This window comes from Pyrus communis, chromosome 5, assembly GCF_963583255.1.
Source record: "Pyrus communis chromosome 5, drPyrComm1.1, whole genome shotgun sequence".
Lineage (NCBI taxonomy): Eukaryota > Viridiplantae > Streptophyta > Magnoliopsida > Rosales > Rosaceae > Pyrus > Pyrus communis.
This window is the reverse complement of record NC_084807.1, coordinates 16723345-16748088: the sequence shown is the minus strand read 5'-3', so window position 1 is coordinate 16748088 and position 24744 is coordinate 16723345. Positions and strand designations below refer to the sequence as shown.

The window sequence follows — 24744 nt, the reverse complement described above, 5'->3', positions numbered from 1 at the left end:
ATTAAAATATATATATGAATATTTGCATTTGTTGAAATAAAAGTGTAAATTATGAGTTAGAAGAAATATGAATATTTGCATTCGTTGATGTTGAGGTAGGCAGGGACACTGAAATATGGATATTACCAACTTGGGTATGACCGGACACGTGGCGGCAAATAGATATGGTATCAAAGTATGTGTTGGGCATACTCGGAGTGGCACGTGGCAAGTGCCCTTGCTATCTCATTTAAAAATTCCCCTTTTTTTTAACGATGTAATTGGTCATAGTTTAGAATAAATTAAAAACGAAAAATGAGAGATTTTGGGCAGCTTCAACTTCAAGGGTGGCAAACGTGGAGAGTCGGGCAATAGTCTTCAGTCACCTTACCATTGGGTAATGGAAAAATAATAGCGCATTTTCACCTGTTGGTAAAAGATAAGGGTAAAAGCAACAATATTGCTTTTTAACTAGAAAAAAATCTCTCTAGCAGTCCATAAAATCAAGAGCAAGTGGTCGGCCAATTACTGCCAGCCCAAATGCCCAACCTTCTCAAGCCAGGCTTGTTGCCTTCGAACAAGTTGACGTAGCATGACGGCAGAGAATATTTTTATTTTTATTTTTATTTTTTATCTCAGACACATGTGTTACACGTGCCCAAAAGGATAGTGACCCGACAAACCCTGTAGTGGTGGGCCCCGTTGTATCAGATATCACAAAACCTCCAACAACTAGCTGACGTGGATTGCTCCAACAGTAAAAAAAATTTAAAAATATTAACGGTTCGTCATGTGGCGCAATTTGGTGCATCTGATTTCAAATTAACGCCTAAGATTGATCTAACATTAAAAACTTATAAAAAAAAAACAAAAAACCAGAAATAAGAAAAAATTATAAAAGAAAAATCTGAAAAAATGAAAAAAAAAGAAAGAAAAGAATTTCAAAAAAAAGAAATAGGGAAAAATAATTCAAAATTAGATTTTTTTATATTGTTGTTTCAATTTCTAGTTGGTTATATGTTTTTCATCAAATTTATTATGTTTGAAATAATTTATTAGAATTATACAATTGTTTTATGGGGTAACTTGATATAGATCCAATTTTGTGAGCCATTAGTAGAATTAGTCCACTTCATTGAAATAGGTCCAATAATTGAGATTCCATGTATGTTTATTTGTAGTTTGTACCATATTTACCCCTTAAGCCTACGAATTGTAGTAAATATACAAAATTTCTTAATTATGAGATTATTTGTGGTTTAACTAATCCCTTAATTGTAGGATTAGTTATAGCCATATAATCACCTCAACCCCCAGTCCGTTTCATCCCTCCTTTTTTCCTTCTTCCAAACAATTCCCTCTATCAATCCTCCTCTTTTTTGTCTCTTCTTTTCATGGGTGATATTTTTGTGTTCTTCCCTCCAAATTCGTTCCTTTAATGGAGGTATATTATATCATATTTATATTTCTATGTTCCGCCATGTGGGTTTCTAGCATTTTTCTTCCAATACAATAGGTACTTTATTTTTGTTTTGCGGGTAGATTATATCTGTTTTGTAGGTATAAAGCATTTTTCTTCCTATACAATAGGTGTAACATCCCACATCGCCCGGGGAGTGATCCTTATATGTATATTCTCATCCTTACCTAGCACGAGGCTTTTTGGGAGCTCACTGGCTTCGGGTTCCATGGGAACTTCGAAGTTAAGTGAGTAGCGCACGAGAACATTCCCATGATGGGTGACCCACTGGGAAGTTCTTGTGTGAGTTCCCAGAAACAAAGACGTGAAGGCGTGGTCGGGGCCCAAGGCGGACAATATCGTGCTACGGTGGCGGAGCGGGCTCGGGATGTGGTGGACCCTGAGCCAGGATGTGACAATAGGTAGGTAGTTACTAGATTATATTGGTTTTGTTTTGTTTTCTTCATAAATAGTAGGTAGTTACTAGATAATATTTTAGTTTGAATATTTAAATATTCAAAATTTAAAAACTGAATAAATGATAAAAAAAATTAAAGAATTTAAATATTTTTATCTGAAAGGGAAAAATTGATATCAAAATATGTAATTGAATAACTGGACTCGGTCTCAAAAACTACCTAAGTTTTTGGACCTAGATCCAAAAGCCCCTTGTTTTATTTTCAAAGTATAAAAATAAAATAAAAAATAAATATTTACTTGCCCTAGCTCTTTTTCTTTTAAAACTAGTTAAGTTGCACAAAAGACAACTTATATGCCCTTGTCCTTGCCTTCCACCACCAGTTGCTCTTAACATTTGAAAAAAAAATTGCAAGCAAGGTAATAATCTTCTCTTGCCATATCATTGTGTAACCACCCAAAAAAAAAAAAAAATCTTTATTAGCCCTCCTTTTTTTATTTAACTTTTCATAATAAATAAGTTCATTTTGGTGGCCTTTTCAAATGTAGATAATATCTCCTCATTAGTAACAAGTAGTTTTTATGTACGCGCGTGAAATTAATCAAAACAGCTGAATTCATATAATAAAATCAGTCTTTATTGAATTTACATTAAGAATAGAGAAAATAATATTTAATAACAACTGATTGGATCACATTATTGCTCACCTATTGTGAGGCTAAGCCCACCCCCTCCTCTTTAGTGTAGATAATATCGTTTGTTAAAAATTAAAAAAAAAAATCATTTGACAACTAATTTAATCATATTATTATGCGGGTGCGAAATTTTTTTTTTATAATCGGCATTACACACCTCTTAAGATGTTTTAAACGTGTTTAAAATAGAAAAAATAATATTTAATGAACAACTGATTAAATCACATTATTACTAGCCTATTGTGAAGTACTAATTAAAAATAAATAAATAAATAAATAAATAACTGTACAAAACAATTAATTATTAAAAAAACACTATTAAAATGACAAAAATCACTATTCAAAATACATGTCGGCTTTTTATATAAGAAGATAATATTAAACATTTTATTGTTTTCACTCAAAGGGCTATGCTGAGATGACGTCAGTATCTCTCAAATATAATATATTGTTCTCCAAAAGATAAAGACATGGAAGGAAAGCTCTAGAGTTTCTTACCAGCATAGTCGAGAGAAGCCCAATCCATTCGGCAACTACTAAACCAGTAAACCCGATTAGTTTAACGACTTAATTATCAAATCAAATGTTAACCACACGATTAATTTAATGGGCAAAATACTCATGTATTAATATTAGTTGTGTGAAGCCAAAAATAATCACAAGGCGACACGTGGATTTTTGAATAAAAGAGGACAAAAATACCCTTAAGGCATACCGGGATTTATACGCGCAAGCAGCAGACAATCATCCTTCAACCAAGTCAAAAGTGCCCAAAATAGGTAACAATTCAAAATCTATTTCATCCATCCTCATCCAATATTCTCTACAATGTAACTCCCAAAATCTTTCCTTTTTATTATATTTATTAGCTAATCAATTAGGCAATTACTCTATTAATTAGCTAATTGATTAGGTAATTATTCCATAACTTCCAAATTAACACAAATCAAGAACCCAGCCCACAAACAAGGCTAGGTGGCCGGTCCTCTGTCACCCTAGGAGGCCGGCCACTCTCCTATTTAAACCTCATTCTTTTCCTCAAAGTTCACTTCCAATTCTCTTGCTAAAATTCTCTAAATTCTTCAAACATTTTTCCCTCAAAATTTTAACTTTGGGATCAGATGTTCTTCGGCCAAAGCCCTCTATTCATTGTGGGCACATGAGGCTCTTGGCCTTAACCAAATGTGTTATTTGTTTTGTAGGTGCAATTTTGTCCAAGAATAAGGAGGAAGAAATTTGCATCCACAAATTGGTGCTTTCATTGAGAATTGAAGTACACACACTCGTAAAAGACTCTTGCATAAAAGGTTTTTCTCTATTTTTTTCTTGTCCATTTGTATATTTTTCGTACGTTCTTATTATTAGAAATTTTTATTTGCAAAGATTCTTTGATAAAACGTAAAAGAGAAATACAATGGCTAGAAATTTAGAAAATTCCACAAGTGAAAATTCCAATATTCAAGAAATGGGACTGTGGTGATCCACGAGGCTAAATGTGATCATAGGTGGAGACACACCATCGCTATAGGGCTCCACCATGGCAACCACTGCGGTGGCCACCACAACCACCATCTGCGGCGAGGTCCATGGCACCACCACGACGGCGCAAGCCATGCCATCTAAGCAAGCCCTAGCCGTGCCATCTAAGGCCCATCACACCAAAACCATGGCCTAAGCCATGTCACTCCAAGCCCAACGCGTTGCCAAGCCGAGCTCTAGCCTCGCACCCATGTGTGCCACATGCCAAGCAGCCCATTCCCGTGGCCCATCTTACTCTCTCCAACCAGCCTACTCTCGTGGCCCAGCCTGCTTTCACCGAGCAGCCCACTCCCGTGGCCCAGCCTACTCCTAAGGCCTAGTCTGCTCCCGTGGCCTTCCAAGACCTAAATTGATCCAAGATTAGTTCAACCGTCCTGGCTCCAAATTTCCAAACTGACAATCGAACTGGGAGCATTTTCACCATATTTTTCTGCGGATTTGACATTTCCTAACTCAAATCTCGTGCCCGGAGTCTACCACACTTCCACTGCTTAAGGAGACGCATTCCTTCCAAGCTATTCTAACTTAAATGGAAAACAACACTTGTCTTGACAAGTCATAGAGTTGACGAGTGCCCACGCACAGCAGACGACCTTGGTGAACCAGCTCTTACAGCGTACTGAGATGCAACGTGCCCCAAACGAGGTGTCCTGAAGTAAGACAAAGGAGACAAAGAACCTTTCCAGCAGTGTCCCGACAAGCAGCCACTCAACCAGCCACGAACCGAGCGTTCGAGCAGTGTACACTCCCAATTGGGCCCCCGAGATAGTGTATACTCCCATCTTAGAGCGCGGAGGAGCGTGCACTCTCAACTAGGCCCACATACGAGCGTACATTCACGATTGGGGTCACACTCTGATAGTCAACATGAACAACCTTCTAGGCGAAGTGTTTATTCGCGGCTAAGCCCAAAAAGAGCATCATTCACCTTACATCGGAGTAGGCAGCGCGACGGACAAAAAGAAGCAGTCACTCAATCCGGCTCAAGCTTAACCAGCAGCCGCAGTATATACAACCCAAACACATGGAAGAGCAGCCTAGACCAGCAAGTTACGGCTGAAGGCAGCCGAGAACTCTACTACCCCCAACAAAGGCAAATTCAAGAAGAAGTAGAGAGACTCTTGACCGAGCGATTGCGTAATTTTCAATGCAACGAGGTCGCAGACGAGGCACTACGACGGAACATGACCAACATAAGTAGGTCATCCTTCACGGACAAGATCGAGCAAGCAGAGCCTCCACGCGAGTTCATTATGCCATATTTCATATCTTTCAAAGGGGATGAAGACTCGGATAGACATTTAAAGCACTACTGAAACGCAATGATCCTCTATCGAAACAATGATGATCTCATGTACAAGATATTCACCACCACTCTACAAGGCGAGGCACAAGATTGGTTCTACACCCTACCACCACAATCTATCCAGAGTTTAGACGAACTTTCTTTGGTTTTCACCAAAGAATATTCATCATATCGCTCGATCAAAAAGAAGTCCGACCATTTGTTCAACGTCAAGAAGAACCCAAAAGAGTCGATTCGTGACTATGTGAAGAGGTTCAAAGCAGAGAAGGCAATGATAGTTGGGTGCAACGACTCGATAGCTAGAGTAGCATTCCAAAAAGGACTTCCACCAGACCACCTGCTATTAAGAAAATTGATATGAAAGAAGATCTAACTCTAGCAGACTCTTTCGCTCTAGCAGAGAAGCATACACTTTGGGACGAGGCTCGCCAATGCACATTCAAGGACTTGAAGAAGTACCCAACATCACCTCTATATTATCCAAACTGGAAGCAGATGAGGACTTATTCATATGTTTGATGGTATCTGAAGCAGCAATAAGCTCTACCATCATACGAGAAGACGTGGAAGCCCGACTACCTATATTCCACAGTTCAAAAACTCTTCTCGATGCTATCAGAAATTCAAAAGCTAACTTTAACGATAGTTGTTGCAACCCGAAAGCTCAAGTTTTACCTTCAAACGCATGCAATCATCTTCATGATGCATTATTTCGCTCAATCCAGACGCCCGAAGATAAAGGCGTAGACCCTAGCAGATGCAAAGTTTTCTGATGAACACAACAACTCGGCCCAAAAGACACGCCAATGGCATACGAACAGTGGAAAGACATACTCGGAAGCAAGTTTTGTCCTCGTCGCCCCAAAAGATTCTACATAGAAGCAACATGTATCGGCAGTTGAGCACTACCTCCAGCTGCGCGTCACACGGCCCTAACTGACCCTAATTTAGCTTTAAAATGGTCCAATACCGGCAATTGAGCATCTCCTGCTATGTGTAACATGGTCCCAACTCCACGACTCCCTGTCATGCATTCACAACGCAACAGAGCGACCTAATGACGCCTCGAAGGCAACCGAGCACACCCTAGCCGCACCTGCTCTACCCGATGGAGACTTTTGGCATTTGCATGTCGACGACTCATCCAACTACAAAGGTTCGAGAGCAGGTGTAGTCTTTGTCACCCTAGACGATTCGATACCCGAACAAGCAATCACTCTAGGCTTTAAAGTACCCAACAATGAAACAAAATATGAAACCCTACTAGCAGGCCTTCGAATGGCAAAAGACTTGACGGCAGACAACGCTCACGTGGATGCACTAGCCGGCCTAGGCTCTGCCTTCAACCACCAACTTAAACGCTATATCTTGAAGGAATATCTAGACAAGCCAAGCATAGAGGCAAAGCCAGTAGCCGAGGTGTCACAGGTTAGTACAACTCCAAACTAGCAAGATTCCATTGTAGACTACCTGGTCAATGGCACATTCTCCACGGAAAGATTGAAGTCTAGGAGCTCCAAATCAAGGCAACACGCTATTACATGTGGAACGGCATTCTCATTCGAAGATCCTACACCGGACCACATCTCCGATGTCTAGCGGCTCCGGATGACTTGAAGATTCTAAGCTCAATCCACGAAAGTGTTTGTGGAAATCACTTCGGAGGTCGATCCTTAGCATAGAAGGTTTTTAACGCAGTCTACTATTGGCCTACCATGCACCAAGATGCTAAGGAGTTAGTATAAAAGTGCGACTGCTACCAACGCTATAAGCTTATACCAGCACTGCCTGCTAGCGAGCTACATCTACATACGAGTCATTGACCGTTTATGCAGTGGGCAATCAACCTGGTAAAACTTATACCACCTGCTACTGGGGGCAGATGCATGATGATCGTGGCAAACGACTACTTCACCAAATGGGTAGAAGCATAGCCCAAGACGACCACGACTTAAACGGACATAGAGCACTTTATATGGAGGAACATCATTTGTCGATTTAGCATCCCTCAATCCATCGTCACTGACAACGACCTGCAATTCGTGGGCAAAGATATGGCGAAGTTCTTCCAAAAGTATGGCATCAAGTAGCACATGCCCACACTAAGATATCCTCAAGGCAATAGGCAGGCCTTAGTATCCAACAAGATGATCCTCGACTGCCTCAAGAAATCCCTCACCAACAAGAAAGGAAATTGGCTAGACGAACTCCTCAGATGTTTATGGGCATATTGCACCACCAAAAGATGAGCAACCAGTGAGACTCATTTTTCTTTGGCATTTGGATCAGCAGCAATCATTCATTCCAATGCCATTAAGCCAAGTATCATCGCTCTACTACCAAGCATTGAGCAGAACAATAAAGAGATGGCCACAAGCTTAGATCTAGCAGAGGAGAAGTGCGAGCAGATCATCACCTGTATTGCAGCCTACCAACAACTCCTCTCCAGCTACAACAAAAGGGCCAAGATCCCGTAGTTCCAGCCCGAAGATCTAGTCCTAAGAAAAGCTTTCATCACTGCCCACAGAAAAAGCTCCAAAAAGATGGATCCCATTTGGGAAGGTCCGTACAAGATCAGCAGAGTAGGCGACAAGATTAATTACACCATCACCACCATGAAACGACAAAAAGATCAAAAAAATAGTGGAGCGCCTACAATACGAAGAAGTACCATATGTGACCTCGCACTACATCAAAGCCCGAAGACTCAAGCAGCTCGACGAGCACCACCTCACAAGCCGAGGACTATCCAGTTGGTATGCAGTTTCTACTTTATAGCTAAGCTCTGGTTTGTTTCACTCTTTTTCAATGAGGAATTTAGAAGTAATCACAACTTGGCTTAGCTGCATGCTTATAACAACTGATCATTCCTACACTGCAAAAGAAGACCATGCCCTTTTTAGGGACTCATCGCAGGAATTGTGCCTCTCGAAGGACCAACCATGCTCTCCAGTGCGAAAGGGTAAACAAATTCCTCGACACCCACATGGGTCAACTCTCCAAGACGGGAGGATGAACTCTACACTCCGAATATCCAGACGTGGATGAGCCTGGCTGCCCTAGTATAACTAGATGCACGATGGCTTGCATTGGGATTCCTAGAAGTAGCCACAATGGTCTTTTTCAAGGCTTAGTTAATTAAAGGATTTTGGGTCTTTTGGCCTAATCTGTGGAGAACTGGGCCCTAGAGACGGAGGGGGCACATTACGCAGTACATCCAATGGACGGCTGCCCTAGAGCCCTAAAGCTACTACCGAGTGCACTAAGGTAGCCTACAGTTTCCAGAAGACTGCTTACAGCTTGCCCTTCGAGCAGTAAAGCCACGCTAGACTTATACAACTGCACATTCTTGTGAAATGTTAAACAAGCTAGCGTGCATATACGAAACTTTATCCACTGCCGACATGCTACGTAGTCGATAAGCTTCACCTCTGCCAAGCACGGAACAACTTACACTAAGTTCTAAAGTGTTGTGATACTTACTACACAACCTACGAAATTGGAGAAAGCCAAGGTTAACAGCTTAGTGGTTACGCGGACTTGTCTGCTTTTGTAAGTAAGACATTCGGTTGCCAACCCTATGGCTAACAACTTTGCAAAGTTCTACACTAACACCTACGGCTGCATAGGCTATGCGAGCCTATCTGCTTATAGAAAAGTAGCATGCTTGCCACTGGTCTATAAAGTCTAAAGGTTAGGGCATGAACAAAATAAGCAAAGATGAAGAAAATCAAGGAAAACATGTTGATAAACAACTAGCAAAGGCCGAAGGAGTTCAAGAAAAACAAGAACTACAAGGAAAAACAAAGAAAATCCTAAAAGCTACCTAGAAAACTACATTTTAGTAGCTTGGACATCCCACGACTACTCAGTCACCACACATTCATCAGCAGCGACGCTCTTAGCAGCATCATCATCCAGTGCTTCACCCACGGCTGTCTTAGCCTATACACCAACTTCTTCAACTACTTCACCAATGGAAGCCTTAAAAGTAAAAGCAAGCAAGTCTTTCGGAGGAATAAAGAAGGTCTAGAAACCTCGAGCCCATCTTTCTCACCCTTCAGCTGCACATTCTCTTCGAGCAAACCAACATAGGCGCGCTGTAGCTCATCCACTTCCTTCTTTAGACTTTCGTTGATCTTCAGTACACCTTGAAGTTCCAACACTTGGGGTTCAAGCCTATCGACGATTTTCTTAAAGTGGATCACTTGATTATAAGCAATAATCAACTCTTCATCCTTTACATAAGCAACGAAATGAAGCTCAAAAATTGCAAACTCAATATCATGAATCTAAGGTATGTAACATCCAATCTTCGTCTCTGCACTTTCATACTTAACTTGGATCGCGTCAAGTCTAGCCTTCAAGTCAACGATCTCTTAGCAAGCGGTTTCAAGCTGCAGAGAAGTAGGGGCAGAAATATTAGACCCCTTCAAAGCAACGAGCTCAGAGTCCAACCTCTTGATCTCCTCGGCTGAGGAATAAGCTGCAATAGTCTTCACCACGTCATTAGCAGCTTTGCTATATCTGCATCATAGCAAGCAGAGCAGTCCTTCTATATTAGGTTGTATGCTTCGCAAATGAACTTGGGCAAACAAACCTTTCTAATGCCATCAACAAACTTGGCACAAGTGTATGTCTTTAAGCAGATCTACTTTCAAGAGCACACAGATCTTAGCAGCCTCCTTAAAACAGGCTTAGTGGATTTCTCACAGCTGCCTATGCGAGCAGTCTCCTCCTTCCCAACAGGCAAATCAATCTCAACAATAGAGGAAGTGGGCATTGGCTCCACTTTAGTAGCAGAGTCTACCTTATAGCTCTTCATAATAGCATACCTCTCTAAAGGTGAACTGGACTTGGCTCCCAATGCACGTCTTGGTATAGACTTCAGCACTAGGGGCATGATAGGACCTTTACGCTGAGCAGTCCTATCAATAATTGTATAAGCCATTCTCGACAAGGCAGACGCCACATGCTCAGATCTAGCAGCCTCATTTTTCTTTCCATTGGAAGAAATCATGTGAATCACAAGCCTCTCGGCAGTAGGCGGACCTTCACAAGCAGCGGAAGAAGTCTTTGGTTTTTTCTCAGTTGGCATCTCTTGAGCAGGCAGGGAAAATCTCTTTTCCCACCTTCACTTACAGCGGGATCCATAAACAACGATTGGACGAGCCAATGCATCCCCTTGATCCTATTCATCTCCTCTCTCGGGAGCAGCCCACATTTTCTCAACGAAGATGACTAAGCAGCCAACGCCATTCACGATACTCAGCAGGAGAGCTCAACCCATATTGGCTTTTCCTTCATTTTTTTCCTCTCAGACTAGTAGGCAGGAGGCCTGCATATCCAGCATTTCAGCAGCCCATGAGGCTCGCAACATCCTCATTTCTCCCAATCACCGGCCTGGCCCGTGTCAAGTCTAAGAGCCTAAAGGACATGACCCTAGCCGCACAAGTTGCCCTTGGCTCTAGCCAAGTCGAGCAGCCTAAAACAGTGGTCCCTGCCACAACACATCCTCGGCCCATGCCGAACCGACTCCTGGCCCTTGCCAGCCAACGTGTCACACCACCTCGACGGCTGCCCTGCGACAGCACTATCCAAAAAGAAGACAAGAAAAATTAAATTTTTCTTACATCGGTGCGGCATGGAGAAGACAAAGAAAGCAACGCCAGACGGTCCTTTGCACGAGCAAGATGTAGAAGATTGCTAGAGGAGGGGGAACAAATATCCTCTGAGCTCTCTCTCTTGTAGGATAGAATAAATCGCTCTTCAAAGTTAATGTAATAACCCACTTAAGGTGGACTTAAATAAGCCTTGAGAGAAATTTATTTCCCTTTCCTAGAAGGATCTAATTTCCTATTAAAAAAGGAATCTACATCAAAATAGGAAGCAGTCCTAAGTTTCCTAAAATAGGAAGATCTCTACACATGTTGCCCTTTCCTACGAGCAGCCCAACAGGTGTGGGGGCATTTATGGGGCCAAAAATAATCACAAGGTGACACGTGGATTTTTGGATATAAGAGGACAAAAATACCCTTGAGGCATACCAGGATTTCTACGCGCGAGCAGCATGCAATCATCCCACAACCAAGTCAAAAGTGCCCAAAATAGGTAACAATTCAAAATCTATTTCATCCATCCTCATCCAATATTCTCCACAATGTAACTCCCAAAATCTTCCTTTTTATTATATTGATTAGCTAATCAATTAGGTAATTATTCTATTAATTAGCTAATTGATTAGGTAATTATTCCATAACTCCCAAATTAACACAAATCAAGAACCTAGCCCACAAACAAGGCTAGGTGGCCGGTCCTCTCTCACCCTAGGAGGCCGGCCACTCTCCTATTTAAACCTCATTCTTTTCCTCAAAGTTCATTTCCAATTCTCTTGTTAAAATTCTCTAAATTTTTCAAACACTTTTCCCCAAAAATTCTAACTTTGGCATCGGAGGTTCTGTGGCCAAAGCGCACACCACCACCCCCCCCCCCTTTTAAATTCATTGTGGGCACGTGAGGCTCTTGGCCTTGACCAAAGATGTTTTTGTTTTGTAGGTGCAATTTTGTCTAAGAACAAGGATGAAGAAATTTGCACCCACATGTTGGTTTTACAGGATCAGGATCCTTTCTTGAGCTTAGGGCTGAGCCTCTTGAGCAAATCACATGGGCAGTTGATTTTTGATCCAACGGCTACAAACAAGGAGCCCCTCTAAAAGTTATAACAATTATAGCCGTTGGATAAAAAATCAACAGTCCGTGTGATTTGCTCAAGAGGCTAATCCTCTTAAGCTCAAGAGAGAATCTTGATTCAATTTTACATACTTGGAAGGAGTATTAATTTAGTTGGTCAAACTAAACTGCATGGTTAATTAAGAAAAGCCATGTGGTTTAGTCGTTGGCATTTTGATTATCATATTTGTAAGCAGTGGCGTAGTCATAATTTTCAAACAATAGGGTCATAATATTAACCAAAAAGCTTCATTGGACTATTTCATCAAGCACCTAGTTGGCACCTGCCAATTTATGTCGACATATGCCCAAAGTTTATGCCAATATATGTCAAGAGTGGATGCATGATACTATGGGTACGGTTAAAGACAACCAAGGCTTTTCAACTAAAGTATTTCATACAAAAAGAGAGATAAAGAGACAAATATAATAGAAAAACGAAGAGAAAATTGCAATTTAGTTTGCTTATAGGGGCCATTCAGTAACAAAACTATTGATTACTTGTGTTTTTAACCCGAGTTCGTTGTACTACCCCCGTACCCCGTCCATAATATAGAACCGCGGACATAAACTTCGCAGAGCAGTGAGTTCCTCTCTTTGCACTCAAAATTTGAATGGTTATCGTTGCAATGTGGGTCAAAGTGAAAGGGCAACAGAAATTTCTCTTTACTCCAAGTACTTGCACGAGTTTTGCTCGTGTCTCAAATGAATTCGAGCACATAACAGCAATTCCAACAGGAAGGCAGATATGGTTTGTGGACAACAAACATCGAACAGATTTTTAGTAAGGCTAATGCTGCATCACGTCACAGCTCTGGATTCCGCACAATAAGCACATCGAAAATCTGCAAATTGGTACGATGATGGAGAAACTTCCCTGAGAGATGAGTTATACAACCGCCATCCCTCGGAACAAAGGATATCACTTATACATTACACAATACATGAACCTCATGTCTGGAGGCTGAATAACCCACAACACAAATCCTCTACCAGCTCATAACATTATGCGAGGAAAACCCGGAAAAAACAGAGAAAAAAGGAAGTGTAGAGAACCAAAAATAATAAGAATTAGAACGCTTTACAAGTTTCAAGCTGTTTTAAAATGATACAAGCCTCAGAAAGAGGAAAGAATCAGAATGAAAAAGTTAGGATTCTTACTCTTTTTCCTGTCGCAGTCTAATCAAGCCAGCGTGTAACCCCGTCGTCTTCCCCTACGGTGGCCAGAATCTCGATGCTTACATCCAAAACAGCCTACAGTTTTGTATCAATGAAGCATTCGGAAGATGAGAGGGATGAAATTGGCAGCAATAATTATAGTTTTATGAAATTCACATGGAATGAACATATGCAGTATTGACAACAGAAAATGTTCACTCTGAGGCATAAGAGCAAATCATCAGAAAATTATCCTTCATTGAACAATAAGTTCGTCCTTCATTGAATAATAAGCTCGACTTAATTAGCCAAACAAAACCCTCACAATTTAGCACTTCTACTACTATTTGGGCAGAGAATTACAACATAGAGTCTGGAGAACAAGAGGCAAATTTTTATAGTATTGTTTCCTGGTCAGTTAATGTATAACCCTTAAAAATAAATATAAAGCAAGCACAAAATAATTTAAAATAATAGATTCGGGAGACCAAAGATTTAAACAGGAGAGTTTTCTTCTTTATTTATGCTCGGGGTTGGGGGAAGAGAGATGTTCGTCCAAAGAAAACTTAATCACCTATGGTTATAGAACTACCATTGCTCTTCACTGTGCACCATAGTTGGTAAACTACAGAACAGTATAGTACGTGAAAAATACATACATGTATTATTCAGCAACTTATCTAAAACGATACTTTGAAAATTTGGCCTTTTTTTACATTTTAATATTTATTTATGTTTGTTTTCCAATAATATGTTAAAAATAAATATAGAAATACGTGAACTTTATATGTATTATTGAAAAATGTGTCTAGAGTATTAAACTTGAAAAGTACGTACCTACTTGTATCATACGTTGGAGTTTTTAAAAAGTGCAATTCAACAAATCATTAAGACATGTACGAAAAACGGAATTTAAAAAAAATACACTCAAGTACGTGTTTTTTACATTCAAAAAATATGTACGTAGTGTCAAATTCACAATCTAAAATACCTGAAAGCAGAATGCAATGCAACTACATAAAATAACTAGTAAAGGAACTTACCAAAGGATTTCTACAGTTAACCAGCTTACATTCCTCCAAGGTACCTTCCAACATCCAACTCTCCCAGACATCGAAACTATGACTAGCAAAGACAAATTCCATTCTTCTATTTATCTGCAATGTTAATGTAGCACTTGATTTTAATCCCAGATGTTTAAATAGTCAGGTAGTCAACTTTTAAGATCAATTTTTAATCTCATTCAAAGTAATATTACCTGCAATAACTTTCCACCAGCAGCGAAAGATCGCAAACCAATTGTGTCCTATAATAAGGAATCGATTATCTCATATCAGCTAACCAGATTGCAATTAACACAGTAGTCAGCATAGATTGAATAAAAGGCTTACAATTTAGGTCTTTAGGTCCAAGAGAATAAGTGAGTTCTTGCATACTTACCTTGCTTCTAATAACAATGAGAAACTGCGCTGCAGGATCTCTTTTTGTTACATTTGACATAGTATCTAGGAACCAACCACCACCTTTAACTCTTTGCCTTGAGACATGGAGAGTGGGACGATCTCTTGCATACAAAGAGACAACATACCCATCCTTCAACAGCTCACCAGGCTTTCCACTGAGCCTCTTAATAGATTTTTGAAGCTGTTCGGAACGAGATACTTGCATTGATTCTATTGGAGTTTTCCTACTTCTCGAGTCCTCTGGGGAGGCAAACCGAGAACTTGAACTTAACGCTTGATCAGTTCCACTCATAGCTGTATCTTCCTCCTGCTGCGAGGTACTTTCTATTTCTCGTGAAGGATCATCTGATTTTTGCCGGGTTTTTTGCTGTGCATGCCTCTTTTTGGCTTTCTTACCTGATCTGCCTCGTCTTACATCAGGTCGAGTGGCACTTTGAGATAAATTTGAAAGTTGGTGCTGGCTAAGAGACCCCTTGGATTTAATAGCTTCTTTATTCTGAGAGCTTTCTGAACTTGCATGATTGACTTCAGTTGGTTGCTCAACAACGGATAGCTGCAAGTTACTTTCTCTGTCCAGCTTATCCGACTCTTCATTTTTATCACCTATTTCACTTTCATTCTCCTCATCAGATACAGAATCTTTTGGAACAATCCCGTCAAAAAAGAATGTCTGCAATATGGAGATAGCTTTCTCCCTTATCTCCATCCATACTTCTTCACTATAATCTGCACTGTGTGGCAGTATCAACACATTGGGCATCTCCTTTACCTGAAGTAAACCCATGATAAGATATCTTAGCACCAACCTGGTATATCGAATTAAGATGCTCCTGATGGGCATCATTCATGCATGTGTAGGAATAAAGACGAAAAATACATAGAATATACTATCATCCAGAAGCAGGTGAAATTTCCATACCCTTCTGCCTTTCATGCCCAAAAGTTATCTTATCACATTTTAACAGCACACAAAACACCATGTGGTTTCAAAGAAAGGCTACAGAGCCACATGTTAGTTCAAGGACAATTTATGCTAAGAATGTAGGTGCATTTTTTTTTCCTACTCCTATAAGAAAAATCTACATCTAATAATTCAGATACCAAGTGGGCAATCAATGAGAAGATGGGCGAGGCTAGAAAGAAAACAACCAGACATACAAATAAGTTGCCTATTAATGCGTACAGTTCGCAAGAGAATATGGTTTATAAATAGTTGAAAGCTCCCAAGCTTTTATGAGCAAGTCCTGACATTCAAACATGGCAAGAAAGTGGCAAAAACTCCAGCAACGGAGTGAAAGAGGAACTAGACTAACTGGATATAATGAAAAGCACACTGAAGCAATCAAGCACAAGTATTTGCCAGAAATTGACACAGTTACACAGCCTATGGTAACATATAGATAGCCCACAAAGAGTTAGCATACCCATGCTTCCATCCATTGTGGCCCTTCAGCACCATCTAAAGCACAACCAGCTAAAATTCCATCAATCAGAAGCTCTTTCACAGAACAATCGTCCAATAGTTGACAGCTTCCTGTGTTTACCAGAAATGAACCTGCACAACAAGACTTAAAATCATTCCATGCTAATATAAAATACAAGGACCACAAAACTCCTTAAACAGGGATCAAAATGAAGAATAATGTACCAGGCTTTACATGCTGCAAGCATTCAGCATTTAGAATCTGAACTGTTTCATTCGTCAGAGCACAGTGCAGTGAGATGAGGTCACTTGCAGCCAATAAATCATTAAGTGTATCCATTCTTCTGGCAGCAGGCGGAAAGCTTATGTGAGACCTGCTCACTTTTCCATTCACCTGAGATATTGTATCAGGCAAAACGTTTATACAGTACATAATAAATTCAACCAGAAGAACCAAATATGAGACGCTAAAGTTAGTTCCAAACTAAAAAGTACATAGTGCCAATTCTTAGTCAATTTCCATCAATAAAAGTGACAAAAACAATTTTATTTCCATAAGAAGTTTCATTAAGTTTACAAGTCGCTTAATTTGAAAAATATATAGTGAAACCATTTCAAGACACTATACTTTCCAGAATTCATATAATCTTTAGGATACGAGGAAGCAGTACTTCGCAACTAAAACATCAACGTGTACCCACCACCCCAATAGACAATTAAATACGTAAAAAACTAAAAGTCCACAATTTCTCGACAAGTAATGCATTCTGCTCCAATAAACCTAACCCATTTCCAATCCGAAAAGAAAATATTAATGAACCACAATTTAACTTCAAACATCAAAATGAACCAAATCTACTCTCTCTCGGTTTTTTTTTTTTTTTTTTTTTTTTTTTCCGCTACCAGATTCATAGTCAATTATACAGTTATACTACATTTTAGGTTGGGAACGTAGATTAGGATCGAATACCCAAACTTTTCCACATTTTCCATCATAATATGCTTCAATAAACATCAGAAAGAAGTTCACTGTCTCAGCAATATCAATATGAACAATAAAACGCACATTCAAATGTCACATATTTCAGCTACTCAAATGTTAAAACTTAAAAATGAATTCACAAACTTCAAAAGATGCACTCTTCGAGCCACTAAACATCGATTTTTAGTTCAGTTTAGCTGAATATGAGTTTCCGAGAACTAAATTTGATCGAATCAGTACCTCTACGTCTTGAACATCGAAATAGAGAACGTTCATTTTGAAGGCCAAGCTCCTTGTGGCCAGAGACCTAGCCGACGCAGATCTACCGATAATCCCCAAAACCAAGCCTCGACACCGTCTCATCCCGCGGCACAGCGGTTGGATCGAGCCGAGCCATCCCGAAGCGGAGAGTGTGTGGCGGGAGAGCATGTGCGTCCGGCGCAGCAACCCGAGGAAGAGCGCCATAACCGTGTCAGCAATCTCTTCGGCGCGCGATACGTCTACGTGGATGAGCCGGAGCCCCAGGTCTGCGGCCAAGGCCGAGTCTACGGCGCGGTCGGCGGAGCCGAGGCAGAGGATGAGCTGGTAGGGGCGGAGGCGGCGCTGGGCGGCCCGTGGGAGGTAGGCGAGGGACTGGAGGAGCACGGCGGAGGCAGACTCGATCTTGCCTTCCGCGAGGCGACTGAGCGGCACGTGCTCGACGGCGGCGACGCCGGACAAGGAGTCCTGCTCCATCCCAAAATCATCGATGCAATTGAGAGTGATGACCAAGGGAAGCGATGAGGGTGAGGTGGTAGGGCTGTTACGGTGGGGCATTGTCACAGGGGATCTGGTGGTGCTCATGGTCGGTGGTGGTGGTGATGGTGGATTAGGGTTTTACGCTTGTAATTTTGGGCATTTCTTGGGGTTAAGTCCAGTGATGGCTCTCATTTCTTTGCTGGAGAGTTGAGAGCTTCGAGTGGCCATCCTTGCACCCCCCTACTCCTCTTTGGCTCTGCCGCTCTGTTCACCCACTACTTGCCCCTCTCATTTTCCAAAATTCCCCTCATGTCCCCAACACTTATTTTTTTTTTTAAATTTTTTTTTTGTGATTTTACTTTTTTTTTTTGTTTTGTTTTGTTCCCCTTATTTAGGAAAGGGAAAGGAATGCAGTATCTTTTGACGTACCACGGCCAGCAGGATCAGGATCCTCTCCTAATCTAAGAATGAGCATCCTCATAATCAAGGGATGTGGACTGTTGGATGAAAATCCAACAGTTATAATTATTATAACTTTAAATGAACCTTATATTTGTAGCCGTTGAATTTTCATTTAACAGCCCATATCGCTTGGTTATGAGGATCCATTAGGAGAGGATCCTGTCCGGCCAGCAGCACCATAAAAATGTCCTAGTCATGGGAAGTATGGAGCTTATGCTTACGGATTTGGAATATACCCTTATCTGGCTTGACTAATTTGAAATTACTATTTCCAACATTTTATTTTGGTTATTGCCCGTTACTAACAAAAAGAATTCTTATTAATACTCTAAAATTTTCAGTTTACATTTTTATATACTTTTCTCGCGAAAGTGTTGATAACAGTTCTCTTATAAAATGACCAGATGCATATCCACCAGAAAAGAAAATCCAGCTTAGCACGTGGACTACTAAGTAGTTTGGTATTGAGAAAGTTAACCCATTCGGAGTCTTGGTAAGAGAGCGATCGAGCGTGGGTGAGTAATTGTAGTACAACTTTGGTTTAGTTTGTTTCGTTTGGTATATTACTATTGGATTAGAGGGGAATATGATTTGGCTGCTACACATCTTGCATAATTTGGGTTCTGAATCATGGTTGTACTAACACCTCGCAGAAAAGGCATTGCGTACAACAGTTGTACACAAGAAGTCTCATGAATGACATATGATAATCTCATGTAAAATACAAAATCTCATCACAAAACATATGTATCTACTACCTACAGGCTACAGAGCAAGAAGAAACAATTCAATTATTCATCAACAGCTTGCGCACTGCTTTCTCACATCGAATTTTATTAAACGGAGGAATGAGCGAGAAAATAAAAACACATCAGTACAAGTGAAGCAACTCTACATTTATCTACAAAAACATCCATGATATGAACTTTCCCAACCATCTCCAAGGACCGCAAAATTTTCTACAAGATATGAAAAAAATAGACAAATACATGCATCTTCAAGAAAGCAAAGTCAAACCTTGTACAAGCTTGTGCCGGCTGCTAAACAAGTCTTCGCTATTACCTACAGCTCCCTCAGATCTTCAAAGCTTTTTTTCCTGCCTCGGAAGGCTAAGCTGGTTCTCCACATTGTCACCGTGACGATGTTTCATTGAAACAACATTTCAATGGTCCAGTAACCGGCCTTTGGAGTGAAGTAAACTTCCAACCTGACTGCAAAAACTCATGCTCAACAGATTTGTGTTCGTGCCGTTCTCTCTTCCTCACAATCTTCAATATTTCATTATTGTATTCCCCTTGACTTTCCCAAAAGCATTTCTGATTATCAACTTCAGAGAAACCTCCTCCGGAAATTAGTGGTAGTCGCTTGATAGGAACGCATGAGCAATCCAACACCAATCCCTATCCCAAGGCCAATTCCAACACCAACTCTAACACCAGCATTGAACCATGTGAGTTGGCCGTTCTCACCAGTGTACATTTCATCGGAGTAGAAATGATGTCCAATTTTCCCTTCTGACTCATACTCTTCAATTTCAGAGTCTGTAATCTGCATACGATCGCCAATCAAGGACTCCAAGTCAGTTAAAACTACAGATGATAAATATGCTTCTTTCCTCCAGTGCAGAGGCTTGGCTAAGTAATGGGGCTAAAGCCTAACCCAACCCAAAACGATAACAAATGCAGGAAGATTAATCGCCAACAAAAGCTTGGGAATCATATGCTCAGAAAAACGCACTGAAAAAAGAACATATACCGCTACTAATGCATTTGCAAAATGAAGCTAATCTAGCTGCAATTCCCCCAATGAGCTATATTTTTCGCGTGTGTACGTGCACCAAAAAATTGAAGTAAAGGACCCTAGAATGGGAGGTAAGTTATCAAAGAAACAACAAACATTTCCATCCTAACAGAAACCTTCAATAACCATATCTAGAGGGGGAAAAACCTAACGCAACCCTTTCTCCCTCACTTAGAAAACCACAAAATGGATAGTTTCCAAGTGATATAAATAATCTATGAGATATGAACCGACAGGTTTTGAAATGTACTGGATCAAACTTGAGAGCAATAAATTAAATACATGATCCACAACAATTATCTACAAAGTTTCGGTCCCCTGTAGCTGTAATGGCGGATTATACTATCATCCCACTTACCAGCAACATTCCCTTAATTTAAATAAGTATGTTCGACAGAACAGCGACTCATGGAGCATTTTGAAGAGCCTCAAAACACTGCAATTCAATCAAAATCAAAAGCGTAGTTTAAGAGCCTCATACACATGTACCTACACTTGCAAACACAATTTCCCATCTACAATAGCCATATATGCTTTGTGCATCCTTTGACATGAATTATTCCCACCTACATAAATTAATCAGAAATCTAAATTCTCTACAACCGCCACCACCAAAATCCTCACAAATTCACAAGGTAGCTACCAACGATTACCGAAACCATATTAAATTCAATCCAAATAAAGAACAAAACTTTCAACTACAAATCAATGGCAACATTTCAATACCTGAAGTTTCCGATGGTGAATCATCCCATTACAGCCCTTGATGTGCTCCTTCCCAACCTCCTCATCCTCTGGAATGGCATCGAGCGCAGCGTGCCTGGGGGGCCTTCCTCCTCGGACTCAGCTGTATGTTTTTTGTCAATATCACAGGCACACCGGAGCAACACCCGGCGATATAAACCTCGATTGACGGGGCGGAGACCCGAGTTTCGGCAGAAAAAAACGAGGAAGAACCCGAATTGATCGAGGCGGCCATGTAGCAATCCATGGGAAAGATTGATGACGTGGATTTGGAATTTTGTACTTGTGAGGTGATTGGCTAAAGATGGGTGCAGCATGCATGCAGGAGTCATCCGTGCGTGACACGTCGTTAAAACAAATGAAAAATCTTTGTCGTTTCTCCGTTTTTTTTAGGTGGATTTGTACCTTTTTCTTTTTCTTTTTTATTTTTATTTTTTTATTATGTATGATCTTGGAAAAATAATTGCTTGATTTCGGATGTTAATGTCAGATTTTAATTGTAGAGAGAGATGATTGTGGCAAATAGGGTTTAGGGTTGTATTAGTGACGGTGATGTTGGGTACTCTTTAGTTTCGCTTTGGTGGTTCGTGCTGAATCGTATTTTGCATTTTGAATCAGTTAAGCTATAATTAGAGTGGATATGTTGGACTTATCTAGTTTTGAGTTCACGATTAAGCTATACTGGCAATATATGATAGAATTGAAGCATAAAATTGTAGTTTAAAATAGGGAGTTTGTTGTAGGCATAATTTACTAAACAACATAAAGATGACATAGAGAGAGAGGAGGTGCGGCATAGTAGAGAGACTGAGAGAGTGTGTAATTGTGAGGTGTGTTATTCTATCTCATTGTGCCTTTATTTATAGTAGTAAGAAAGGTAAATTCATTACCCCAATAGGATTGCAACTTTAATAAAATAACATCTAATCTAAGACATATAGTAGACTCTCATAAAGATATTCCAGATATGATAAGATTTACACGATTACATTCCTAATCTAATGGACATCAACACTTTCCTTTGAATGTGTAAATAGTCAAACAAATGACTCATCAGATCTTCAACGATGAAGTAAGTACAATTGATAAATTCGTCGGCACAATGAGCGAATGTGAGTCTCAAAACAACGGAATAATGCATAAAAGGTAAAACTCACAAAACCTCGCTATAGTAAAACCCAAGGTGGGGGAAAACACATAGACTAAGGAGAAAAGTGAGAAGTTGCATTAAATCAAAACTAAACATCTTCTGGACGCAAATAAAGAATCTCACAAGGGTATGACCAGCCCAGGATGGGTGCCTTGTCAAAATTTAGTTAGATAGCAAAACTCAGTGGGAAAAATGCTCTTAAGCTTAGGGAAAAAGAGTACATTAAGGTCAAGTGAGTATACTTCTGGATACTCCCCCTGAGTTTGACAAAACTTCCAAATGAGAACTACAAGCATTGCATATGAATAGTTAGGCATACCAATTCCTCTGACAAGCTTCTAGAAGGTTAACTTTAGCAATAACGTTGTGTAGAGGTCGACAAGGTTGTCTGGGATTGGTTTGCATGACTTCAATCTCCTGATGCTTTGCTGATGTAGATGTAGACGCAATATGTCTTGGTGTTGATCTCATTGATGTATCATGTCTTCGTCGGGTGGATTCATGTGACATAGTCTTCATGGATCGTTGTTGGGACTCAACGATGGACGAAAACAATAAGTACTTCAAATATGCTCAACAAGAACTCTCAACCATGTCTCACGAGTGGTAATTTGAAGTGTAGTAAGTCTTGGAACGATTCAAAGATTTCGTAACTAAGGTCATATCTTAGACCTCCAAGATATTGCGATATCCCTAATGGTAAAGACATAAGGATGTGCCTTGTGCGAGTTTGATAAGTAACATGCATCAGCATAACAAATAAGGCAAACATCATTCCTAGGATCAGGGGGTCGGATCCGCTCGGGATGCGTTGGGATTAGCCCAAATCCATAGTATCTTTTAGCATAGCGGAAAAACATCTTGAATACCAATTCAGGGGTTATATGATGGCGCGGAGCTGCATCTTTACCAATAGATCAACATTGAAGAAGATGTCATGTTTAACGCAATGAACTAAGTACAAAAAAGGTCAAAGTTGAACTCAGATATGGAACTTCAGATTCCATAACCTCTTCAAAGGTCTCATTTGGATATAGCGTATGGAAGATCATAGGTATACTCAAAGGTAACATCTTCATGTCAAGGCATAAACGAGTTTTCCCAAGATCCTTCATCTCAAATTCCTTCTTCAGGTGTGAGGTAGTTTTTTCAAGCTCTTCTAAAGTCGTAGTGAGATCCATGTAATGGATATCCCTAACTAATCAAATAATCACTTAGACGGGTATACCACATCTGTGGGATTGCTTCAATCCGTAAGTGAACGCCTCAAACAAGTTGAGAGAGTGTTCTGTGGTCTGGAACTATATGAACCAGTACATGTAATTATTCGAGAACTTACATGTAAATCTCCGTATTAATATTCCCATGGAGAAACACTAACCACATTTCATAATGTTGTTGTCAATCACATGGCATTTGAGAGAAACGTTGTGCTATAAGGCGTGCATCATATCGCACTATTTCATTCATCTCATTACGCTTCATTTCCTACTTGTAACATAACAGGGTTACTTGGGCAATGTAGGAATGATAGGTACAAACACACTTTGGTAAGGAATTTAACTTGGATTGTAATTTCAATTGTCTAATCATTTCTACATTGTCACTAATCAACAGAACACGGTTCGATATCGTTGCTTTTCATTTATGCCGGTAGCTACCATGTAAGTGAAAACATCATCGATGATAATCTCATTCTAATTCCATTATCTCATCCAAACTAGCATACTGGACTAAGAACTTCAAGTCTCGGGAGTAATCCGGATTAATTTTATGAGATGGAAATGCCTTGAGACAGAGATCGAGTATGGATTCATGTTGCGTCATGATCTTCCTCTTCTAGGGAAGTGAATCCTATGAACTAAGTGATCTGTAGTACTTCAGATTGATAGGTTGATTGGCTATCCGCCGGGGTATCAGACCGTCCAATAGGGGCGGCCAAACCGTCCTTTAGGAGCGGCATACCTGTAATACCCTGAAAATTTAAATATATGAATATGTGAAGAAAAATAGAAAATAAATCAATTTATGGGTATTAAAAATTGAATTAAGAACTTTTAAAGTTTTGTTTCCGAAAATTATTATAAATTACATCGTAAAATTTATCATTAAGTGGAAAAGATGAAAATGCCCCTAGCTGGCTTAATGTAATTATATGAGGACTTATTTTTATCCTCATATATTTTATCGTATTTCTTGATATACTTGAATAGAGGATGACCCTATGAGCGTGTAGGCCAAAAACCGTTTGCGAAACGAAGTTACAACGAATGAGTTATTAACGATCAAAGTTGAGGGCAAAATGGTCATTTGACCATAATCTAGAAGACTCCAGATTTTCTGGAGCAATGAGGTGTGCCACGTGTGTGGCTGGGATGAAAGGAAAAGAAGAGAAAGAAGAGAGATGAACGGTTGTGATGAAGAGAAATGAGAGAAATAAGGAAAATGAGGGATGAAATGGGCCCAATAAAAAAAAGGAGGAGGGAGAGAAAGGAGGGGGAAGAGAAACACACAACTAGGCCCTTTTTTCTCGACCCATTTTAAGGGTGATTGGGTAGTCCGATTCGGTTTCTTGACCCTGTCGTTTCTCTCACATCCGACATCCGTTCGAGGTGATTTTGATGTCTATGGAAAGCTCTTGGCGAGCCCAACATCCGTGTGGTATTATATTTCTCGATTTTTAACCCAATTTTACAAAT

The 24744-nt window shown here is 40.1% G+C and overlaps 2 protein-coding genes and 1 long non-coding RNA gene across 5 annotated transcripts; 1 reads left to right on the top strand and 2 right to left on the bottom strand.

The window, feature by feature from the left end:
• Positions 1-5412: 5412 nt before the first annotated feature.
• Positions 5413-5757, top strand: LOC137734314 (uncharacterized). The gene has a single exon (XM_068473604.1). The coding sequence runs from the start codon at positions 5413-5415 to the stop codon at positions 5755-5757; it is 345 nt and encodes a 114-aa protein (XP_068329705.1).
• A 6681-nt stretch (positions 5758-12438) lies between these two features.
• On the bottom strand, positions 12439-18131 carry LOC137734995 (C-terminal binding protein AN-like). Of its 3 annotated transcripts, XM_068474346.1 has the most exons (8): positions 17392-18130; positions 16395-16563; positions 16171-16301; positions 14724-15515; positions 14542-14589; positions 14327-14440; positions 13287-13379; positions 12439-12970 (listed from the first exon to the last, which is right to left on the bottom strand). In XM_068474346.1, exons 1-7 carry the CDS (start codon positions 17992-17994, stop codon positions 13305-13307), a joined length of 1932 nt encoding a protein of 643 aa, XP_068330447.1. In that variant the 5' UTR covers positions 17995-18130; the 3' UTR covers positions 12439-12970; positions 13287-13304. The 3 variants fall into 3 exon arrangements, 2 of the variants coding, with proteins under 2 accessions (XP_068330447.1, XP_068330446.1); XM_068474345.1 differs by lacking the exon at positions 12439-12970 and having other exon boundaries at positions 13035-13379; XR_011068595.1 differs by lacking the exons at positions 12439-12970; positions 13287-13379 and having other exon boundaries at positions 14403-14440; positions 14542-14620; positions 17392-18131.
• A 1095-nt stretch (positions 18132-19226) lies between these two features.
• LOC137734997 (uncharacterized) lies at positions 19227-21117 on the bottom strand. Its single transcript, XR_011068596.1, has 2 exons — positions 20878-21117; positions 19227-19899 (listed from the first exon to the last, which is right to left on the bottom strand). It is a non-coding gene; the product is annotated as an uncharacterized lncRNA (long non-coding RNA).
• Between the last annotated feature and the right edge of the window lie 3627 nt (positions 21118-24744).

Coding starts and splice junctions, on each gene's coding strand:
- LOC137734314 (XM_068473604.1), top strand. CDS start 5,413: ATGATCCTCTATCGAAACAATGATGATCTCATGTACAAGATATTCACC.
- LOC137734995 (XM_068474346.1), bottom strand. CDS start 17,994: ATGAGCACCACCAGATCCCCTGTGACAATGCCCCACCGTAACAGCCCT. Junction 16,302..16,394: donor CTTGCAGCATGTAAAGCCTG/GTACATTATTCT, acceptor CTTGTTGTGCAG/GTTCATTTCTGGTAAACACA. Junction 13,380..14,326: donor TTAACTGTAGAAATCCTTTG/GTAAGTTCCTTT, acceptor ACAAAACTGTAG/GCTGTTTTGGATGTAAGCAT.